The sequence below is a fragment of the Cupressus sempervirens genome, chromosome 10 (genome assembly GCF_028749045.1).
Source record: "Cupressus sempervirens isolate cs-2001-9-10 chromosome 10, ASM2874904v1, whole genome shotgun sequence".
Classification (NCBI taxonomy): domain Eukaryota; kingdom Viridiplantae; phylum Streptophyta; class Pinopsida; order Cupressales; family Cupressaceae; genus Cupressus; species Cupressus sempervirens.
The window spans coordinates 333,126,202-333,135,983 of NC_143127.1; the positions used below are offsets into that span (position 1 = coordinate 333,126,202).

Below are 9,782 nucleotides of genomic sequence, written 5' to 3' on the forward strand. Positions count from 1 at the left end.
GGAGATCAAGTTTGGGATACATGTAATTACACACAAAATCTATAGTTTGAGCAAATTGAACAATGTCACTTGTGAAGCTGTTGACCTAGCATTCAAGGTGGTAAAAAATAGGTTGTCATTTGACCTTGCCAAGTTATAGTAGAATCAACTAAGAAAAAATATGGAGAGCATCTAGACATCAAATACAAATCCTTGTAAGTTTGGATCACTCTTAACCTATCTATATTTTTATGTTCAGAAGTTTTTCTCTTTGAAAGGCACTGTGGCATGGAAGAAGGATATACCTATTGTAAATGATATAAATAATTTAAATGGGAAAAAATTTTGAGGGCATCATGGATACATAATTTGAGACATTTAAGGAGAGAATGTAGAGCAAATTTAGAATTCCCAAACAACTAGTTGATGACTATGAGCAAAATATATCTTTCCTTATGGATTGTGACAAGGTGCATATACAGGCAGTGACGCTAAAGGTGGCATGGGTGAAACCTCTTGGATATGAGGTGAATATTGATGATACAAGAGACATAATTGAGGCTCTTGTAAATGAGCTAGTGGACCCTAAGGAACCATACTTTGGTACCTATGAAGAAGGTAAGGCAAAGATTTCTTTAGAAATCAAGCTTCCTCAAGCCCTAAAGAGAGGAGGAAAGAAGGTGGAGAAGATTTTGAAGGAGAGAAAGAAATCCAGTTTCCCTCTTCTATTGTTAGAAGGCAAGGGAAATGACTTAGAAGAAGAAGAAGGAGAAGAACATGTAGAAGAAGAAGAACCTCTTAAGAAAACTGGGAAGGTTACAATCTCAAGGGCTACAAGGTCCTCTCCAACAGTATTCACAAGAAGACTTGCAAAATTTAGAAAGAAACTAAAATTGTAGGATGGTGAAGAAGAAGATGAAGAGTAGAAAGTTACATTCAAAAGGTCTGCCCCCATCTTTGATAAAATACTGAAAAGGACTACAAGATGGTGGAGGTCTGTCTGATTTCAAGTTTTTAAAGTATGAATCAAGAACTAAGGAAGCAAAAAAGAAAATTAAAGAAGCTTTAGTGGCTAAAATGGCTAAGTGGAAGTACTCTCCAGAGGAACTAAAAAAGTAAGTTTCTAATATCTTCCTAAAGGTTGTTACAAATCAATAGGAAAATGCTTTTAATATTGCCAGGGATATCAGAAAATAGACCTTAAGAAAGACTGCCAAATCTTTCTAACAAGGAAGTGAATGAAGCATTGAAAAAGAATGAACAAAAACTAATTCCTAGGTTCAATGCATTCTTGATTCTGTCAAATGATATTGAATTAGTTGTCAAATCAAACACAATTATGTGGAAAAATATATATGGATTGCATAAGCCTATTGAGGAGGTTGTATGAATTGATGATGAAAAGCATGATGAGAAAGAAGATGTGGAGAAAGATGACGAGAAAATAGATAATGTAGAAGGAAGTGATGAAGAAGATGAGGAGGATCAAGAAGCAAGTTTAGATCTTCCTTAAATATAGAGCATTCAAGACTTAGATCTTGAGAAGATAGTAGCCGAGGTAATGGCCTCCCTCCCTCTCTCTCTGAGAAAAGCCTTACTACTATCTAGCTCAAAGATGATTGCTACCAATTTGATTGAGGTAAACATTATTCCATGAAGCACCCAATTGATTGTTGGAGAAATTCTACCAAGTACAATGATAAGTATAGATTCCACCAATCCATCAAATGAACAATAGGCTCCACTCATCTAAGCAATGGGCTAGACTGAGTCTCGGCAAGGAATAGTAAGTTCTCCTACTAATACTACTATTTCTCCATTGAGCAATATTGGTTCTAGTAATATTGCAAGTGTAATGATAATTGATGTTAAGCCTCAACTGAGCATTGAGATCTAAGAAAAGGAAAGGAGAGTATTCCTTCTTCTACTCAAAAAGAAAAGGGTAAAGAGGTAGAAGCCTCTAATAAAGAAATTGATCTAGAGGAAGACATTGTTATACTAGATTGGGGTCTCTCTAATCTAACTCTTGATCAAATGGATACCCTTGGTGAGCTATAGAAGAAAAGAGTCAGACAATAGAAGCTTAGAGAAGAAAGGAAGAATAAAAATCAAGTGCTTGAAGACATTAGAAGCATATTTGTTGATGCACTTAGTATAGTGGTTGATGACAAGCAACCTATTTTTGATCAACTTGTTGATATTGAGTGGACTAGGCAAAATTCTGTAGAGGGTTTAGAGGAAGTTTGAAAACAAAGTTTTGAAGAAAGTGGCCCACAAAAGATTGCCATTGATTAAGTGAAATTATCCACTATTCTTGTAAATTTTGAAAATTGTGTTAATAATGTTGTTTCTTTATTTGTTAAGTTGATTGATACATCAAATTTCACCAAGGAAATAAAGGATAAGTTATCACAGATAGACACTGATTTGAAGGCAAGTGCACAACAATTGTCACTTGACCCTAGTACTAGTTCTGCACATTTTGTGAAAACCAGGTATTTGACAGAGTTATATGTAGAATTATTGAGGGAAGAAGCTAGAATAAGGGTTACACTAGCAATATTTAGAGTTTGATAATTCCCTACATGGATGTAATACAAAAAACATATTGTGCATGCAAAAACATTAATCCATGAAAGCAATTTTTCAATTACTAATCACATAATGGAAGTATCAGTTGAAGTATAGATAACATTGTAAACTTCAAAAGTTTTGCAAGAGAATTGGGAAAAAACCATGTCCATGATTTTTAAGGTAAATAGTGTTCTTCTTTCACATTTTAGTATTGCCTTGTAAATATGCATTATTATTTTTTGGCATTCGTGTCAAAACCAAGAGGAAAGTAGTTATTATCATACTATATACTGCATATGTAAATATGGAAGGGAATCCAAAGGGAAATATAGACAAGGGAAATGCAATTATATATATATATATATATATATATATATATATATATATATATATATATATATATATATATATATATATATGTATGTATCTACAAAAAATTGTCAAAACTAATATGCAGATCATAGCGTATTGATAGGGGGAGTTTTTGAGTAATATTTTGAGTATTCAAAATTTTGGTATCATAAGTGTTTTTGTCACTAATGTCAAAGGGAGAGATTGTTGACCTTATGGTCAAATCATTTGTCAGTTAGTGACTAAGCACTTAATCAGGTCGATTAATTGCATTGCTATCGAGCTTTATAGTTGTTATCGAGCCTCACATTCATATAGAAGAGTCTGTCGAGCTTTAGACAGTCTATCAAGCTTCACTGAGTCTACTTAGCTCATTAGTGCAAACCATGGAAGAAGTAGTGTTGACCAAGCTCTATAGTGTTAACCAATCTTATTAGTGTCTACCAAACTGGTAGTGTTAATGAAGAAGAATAAAGGTAGTGTTGACCAAGTTGTAGTGTCATTCGAGCCCTTTAGTGTCTGAGTTCTTTAGTATTCACCAAGTCATCCAATGCTAATCAAGTTCATGCTACTCTCAAGTCATCAATGTGGACCGTGCACTAGTGTCAACAGAATCGTAGAGCATTTTGAGTTGATAGTGTTACTAAGTGTCATAATATCACCTAAGTGGTCTTCAGAAACTAAGAGCATACTTTATTGCATTGTATAAATCCTTTCGCAAGGTGGACTTAACAACCCATATTGATCCTAATAGGGTAGATCACCAGAAGTGATCATTATAAGCCTTAATAGGACACCTTAATACTACACTCATAAAGCATGTGGGTATTATTCCCACGTCAATTTTACTTTCTATTTGGAAGGTTTCTGGGTTACCAAATATTGTGTCAAGTGTTATGAATTTTTTATCGCTTTTAGTCTTTCATACATGCAATTAGATCAGAATAGCTTATGAAGGATTAAATGTTGAATAGAAGTTAAAGTTTTATTGGTTCCTGATTCACCCCCCCTAGTCACTTGGGCCCACATTCATTTCTAACAGTAGTTACCTAATAGAGAAGTACACAGTGAGCCTAAGATTGAACTTCATGAATGACATATTGTTGAAGAAAGAACACAACCACAATTATCAAGATATGTTATAAGATATCATTATGTTGAAAAAATCATTGGAGAGAAAGAGATTGGACCAATGAAAAGGAATATATTAAGAAATGAGACATGTTTTTTTAAGCATACATAAAACTAAATAAGTGAAGGATGGATTAGAGAATGAAGTCTGGAGTCAAGCCATGAAAGAAGAAATTGATTAGATTGAGAAGAATAAAACATGGACACTAAAACCAAGACTAGAGGACAAGAATTGTATTGAAAACAAGTGGTTGTACAAAAGAAAATTTTATAAAAATGGTGAAGTAAAAATGAATAAGGAAAAGTTAGTTTGCAAAGGTTATGCATGAGAAGAGGGAATTGATTATGGAGAGGCATTTGCCCCAGTTGCAAAATTGGGAAGAGTAAAAACTTTGCTTTCTTATTCTGCCTATAAGGGATTCAAATTTTATCAAATGGATGTTAAGTCAACATTTCTGAATGGTATATTGGAAGAGGAGATTTACATTGAACAACATGAAGGATTTGTTGATCCGAACAATAAGAACCTAGTGTGTAGACTACACAAAGCTTTATGTCATTTAAAGTAAGCTCCTATCTTATGAAGATTAGTTTTGATAAGACTAATGAAAACAAAAATCTTTAATTGAAGACAAAAGGAGGTAAAGGAATTTTACTAGTTTAAATATTCATTGATGATATCATATTTGGAGGACAAAATGCATTGTGTAAGACATTTGCAAATGATATGATGAAAGAATTTGAGATGTCTATGTTTGGAGAAATAATGTTCTTTGTTGGATTACAAGTTTATCAAATGAAATATGGTATTTACATTAATTAGTCCAAGTATCTAAAGGAAATCTTGAAAACTTTTGGTATGGAGGATTCAAGACCAGTTAGTACTCCCATGGTGACAAGACATAAACTATCCAAAACTGATAAGTTTGCTGAAGTAAATCAAACATTGTACAGGTCTATGATTGGAAAATTAAAATATGTAGTTCATGTTCCTATTCAAAAGATGAAAATTTTGGATGCAAAATTATAACTTTGTATCTTTGTGGGATATTTAGATTCCACCAAAGGATATAAATTTTATGATCTTGACACAAAGCAATGGATTACTAGTCGAGATGTGGTGTTTGATGAATGGGGAGTATGGAAATAGAAGAAATAAGTTCAACAATCTAAACCATTCATCATGGGTAATGAATATGTTCAAGTCCCTCCTCTCCTCACAAGCTCAAGTGGAAGCTCAAGTCCAAGTCCACCAAGCTCACCAAGTTCCTCTTTAGGTAAAAGTTCAAACTCACAATCTAGTCCAAGTTCCTCACAAAAGTTTAAATGAAATATATTAGAGGAGTTCTACTGTGGCTTTATTTACTAACTTTACATTTTTAAGTTCCATTAAAGTTGAACCTTTTGTGTATGAAGAAGTTGTGATGGAACCAATGCGGATTGATGCTATGAATGAAGAGATGCATGATATTGAGAAAAATGATACATGGGAATTAGTTCCATTTCCAAAAGACAAACATGTGATTGGTGTCAAATGGATTTACAAGGTGAAATATCATGCTGATGGTTCTGTGGAATGACACAAAGCTAGACTAGTTGCTAAGGGAATCACACAAACACCTAGAGTAAATTGTTTAGACACTTTTTCTTTGGTTCCTAGGTTTGATACAGTTAAAATTATATTGTCTATTGCTACTCAAAACAAGTGGCTAGTCTATCAGATGGATGTAAAATCAACTTTCCTAAATGATTATATTAATGAATAGATTTATGTGCATTAGCCTATTGGCTATGAAATTTTAGGAAAAGAGCACTTGGTTGCAAGTTGAAAAAAGAACTCTATGGGTTGAAGTAAGCACCACATGCTTGGTATGCATGAATTGATAGTTATTTCTTGAAGAAAGGATTCATTTGAAGTCCTTCAGAGCCAACCCTTTATATCCAACATGTTGGTAATGACATTTTAATTATTTTCCTCTATGTTGATTATCTCATTTTTACAGGTAATAGCCCATCTCTTATGGAGTAATTCAAAGAAGAAATGAAACAAGCATTTGAGATATTAGATTTGGGACATATGCATTATTTTCTTTGTGTAGAGGTGTAACAACAACCTCATGGTATATCCATTTCTCAAAACAAGTATGTTTCTGATTTATTGAAGTGGTTTAGAATGATGTCATGCATGATAGTTGCTACCTTTGTTGAAAAGTTAACCAATGATGATCCAAGTCCCCATGTTGATCTACATTATATAGAAGTTTGGTTAAGAGCCTCATGTACCTTACTACAATGAGACCTAATATTATGTATGCCATGAGCCTCATCTCTCAGTTTATGCAAGATCCACGAGTCTCATTAGTGAGCTGCCAAAAGAATCTTAAGGTGTGTGAGTGGTACACACAATTTTGATAATCATTATTCTCCCAATGATAAGTTTGAGTTGGTTGGTTACATGAATTCTAATTGAGTTGGTTCAATGGATGATCAAAAATCAACCCCTGGTTATGTTTTCTCACTTGGTTCTAGATTTGTTTCATGGAGTAGTAAGAAATAGGCAACCATGGCTCTCTCTTCAACAGAAGCAGAGTATATTGTAGCAGCAACAACCAGTTGTCAAGCAATTTGGATTTGAAGGATTTTGGAGGATTTGTATTTGGTTCAAGAATATCGTACAACTATTTTTTGTGATAATATTAGTGCCATTGCAATGACTAAGAATCAAGTGTTTCATGCTAGATCGAAGCCCGTTGAAATCTGCCATCACTTCATTCAAAATTTGGTTTAGAATGGTATCATGGAGTTATAGTTTTGTCCAACTTGTGAGCAAGTTGCTAATATCTTCACCAAAGCGCTCACTACATCCAATTTTACTACCTTGAGAGCTCAACTCGGTCTCATTCCCATTGTTCATGCAGGAGAAGATTGAAGGCATGCACTTCACTGCTCGCATGCACCACTCTATTGCATGCACATGTAGTGGTGATGCATTTCAATGCATTCAAAATGTATTAATTTAGATTAATTTATTTAATTTTATGTTTAATAAAACTGAATGTTGCAGATAGCTTCATAGGGATCATTTATTATTATTTTTAATTATTTGTTAATTAGTTTGCATATTATGCAAAACTCTGATTTTCATGCAATCTCTTTGCATGCTATTGTTTAGGAATTTTTATTATCTTCGTTGATCAGCAGTCAAGGTTAAGTGCTTTAGTTGATTTCTTTATAATGTATTCTGTATTTTCAGAATTGTAACACACAGTTTTCATTATAATTTCTGTTGTTGTTTATACTTTGTTTATTATTTCTTTGAGCATTAGTATATCATAAGAACTTTTATTTTTAGATCTTCAACCTCTTAAGGGTACACCTTATTTTTTATTTCACCTCTCTTTCAATATAATCCACCTCCCTTTTGTGCCTGTAGACCCTCTTCGACCTGACTGGAGACTTCTCTTCGTATGTAGGAATGGTAACCTTAGTCCCCTTTCCTTTCTTCAGCTTGGAAGGTGCTTGCAGTGTAGTGATATGAGGTAGAGACTTCATATAGAAACGCTTGCGAACCTATTCTTTAGTTAGGTCAATCACATGCCGAGCCCTGTGCAAGATGTCATTCTCTTCCCTATTTACCTTGGCGAGAGGTTGGATGATGTTATTCCAAGATGAGATGAAGAAGTCATCGAGAATAGCGACAAGAAAATCCATATGTTCTTGCAGAAGTTAATAACTGATAAAAGCAAGATTCTATATCATTATCTATTATCTATTATGAAGGAAAGTTTTTCCCGCAATTCTTCTGAAATCTTCTCTGCTGAAAGAGTGACTAGCATACTTGTGGACAAGGAGAGGAAAATCATCTCGCTTGCCTTCTGATTGAGTTTCTTCCAATGTAGTTGGTTTCTTCACTTTCCCTTCAAGCGCGAATGATAGATCCTGCTCTTATCAGTAGTGAATACATTTCCACCTTATACGAAACTCTGACCTGTGAATTTCTCTAAAGTGACACCAATTTTCCAACCAGCAAAACCACCTATAAGCTGTTATACCGATTGCAAATTATAGTAGAGCAAATGAAATGAAGAAAATAGAATAAAGAAAAGAAGACAAAGAAGACACAACGCGCATTACATTTACAGTGCCCTACCAATTAACTACATCCACTTTGAAACATGAAAAATCTTATTATTCATCTCAGATTTGCAAAACCCATTTGTAACAGAAAATGCATTGATCTGAATAGATATCAGCCTTAGCAGTATGTGAATAGATTAGAGACTTGACCATTGGACATCGTCTCTCAGCAATATCAGCTGTTGAAGCTTGACAATGGACTTGAAGAGAAGCTTTCTTTTAGCGCAAATTATTTCTGTATTAAAAGATACATTGAATTTTTTGGTTGGCTCAATTGTATTGTAAGCAGCGAAGCCGAATTGAGGAGGAGAATGCAAGATATCACTTGAAGGTATCAATGTTTTCTCGTCTTTGGCATTTGTATTTCTTTGTCCTGTATTCTTCTAATTGATTAAAACAAAAGGTTAGTCTGCAGGTTGAACAGTTGAAACTGCGCTCCAATTCGGAGAACAGTACTGCAGCGGAATTCTTGTTGATTGAGCCTTCGGAGGCTCATGATCATCCTCAGTCATCTGGTAGTATACATAATTCTTGCACTTCAATGAGCCGACACAAAACAAGCACTATTCAGCACAATGAAGTTTCAGACACTTCCTTGCAATTGGGGTTGGTTAATTCGGCGTTTTATATTCTGTTTGATTGGAATTATTGGTTATTTTTCACTGTTGATAAGATAATTACGAAAAAAATTGTTTTCTGTTTCAGTTTGTCTATCTGAAACCTGGTTTAATATTCGTCATCAGTTCTTCTGATTATGGAGCTTATGACCTGAATTACGATGATAATCGTTCTCTATACTTGTTTTCGAGATGAAAGATACAAATTATGTCAAGAACATTAGAATTAGAAAATTATTTGCCGCAGATACTAAAATTAAAATATAGTCAGGGATTACAGATTTGACGTTGACTTTGAACTGTAATTTAATTCTGATTTTATTGTGTGATAGAACTTGGATAACTATTCGTTGGCAAGGATTCTCATATTTTTCTGATATTTCATATGCTTTATCCGCAGAGTGAAATTATTATATATATGTGATGTCATAATAAATGCGACTGTTGTCTGCAACAAATGGCAGATGGCTGGCCTCTATCTTTCAGAATCAGTTATGCTTTAAAAGCTGTTCTATTTTTTTGTGCTTTCTCTGTACTCATTCCTGGACAATTGTATTTACTGAGTTTAAAAGAAAAAAAATTGATGCCGTGATGGTGTTCCTTGAATTTTAAGGTATACTTAAGAATGATGGATATAAGTCCCTCCATTCAAATGGGCAGGATATAAGTCAGCTGTGATTCAACACTAATATAATATATTGAATTTCTGATTTCCTTAAGATTTTTCTATTTAGAAAATTGCATTACATTTTTTTAGAGAGCATTTAAAATTAAAGATCCACTACTGCCACTGAATTCGGATGTGCTGATGCAAAGTCTACTTGGCCATAAAATTGTCTAAGAGCAAAATTCCTAACCCTTCTTGGTGAATATAGATAATAATTGCTTGATAATCTTTGTTTCTCTGTGAGAACGATCGGTTGGTGTCTCTTATTTTTCCGGTAGATCTCTTATAGGCATAAGCAAAATAACTTAGCCGAATTATTGCGAAAT

At 33.9% G+C, this 9,782-nt stretch overlaps 1 protein-coding gene across 1 annotated transcript in view; it reads left to right on the forward strand.

Annotated features, from left to right (window-relative positions):
• Positions 1-8,892, forward strand: part of LOC149533965 (uncharacterized) — a 217,401-nt gene extending 208,509 nt beyond the window's left edge. Inside the window, exons 12-13 of the mRNA XM_089805941.1 lie at positions 8,462-8,503; positions 8,597-8,892. Of these exons, the coding sequence (XP_089662067.1) occupies positions 8,462-8,503; positions 8,597-8,890 (336 nt within the window). The 3' untranslated portion in view covers positions 8,891-8,892. The remainder of the gene's footprint in view (positions 1-8,461; positions 8,504-8,596) is intronic.
• Positions 8,893-9,782: the final 890 nt, after the last annotated feature.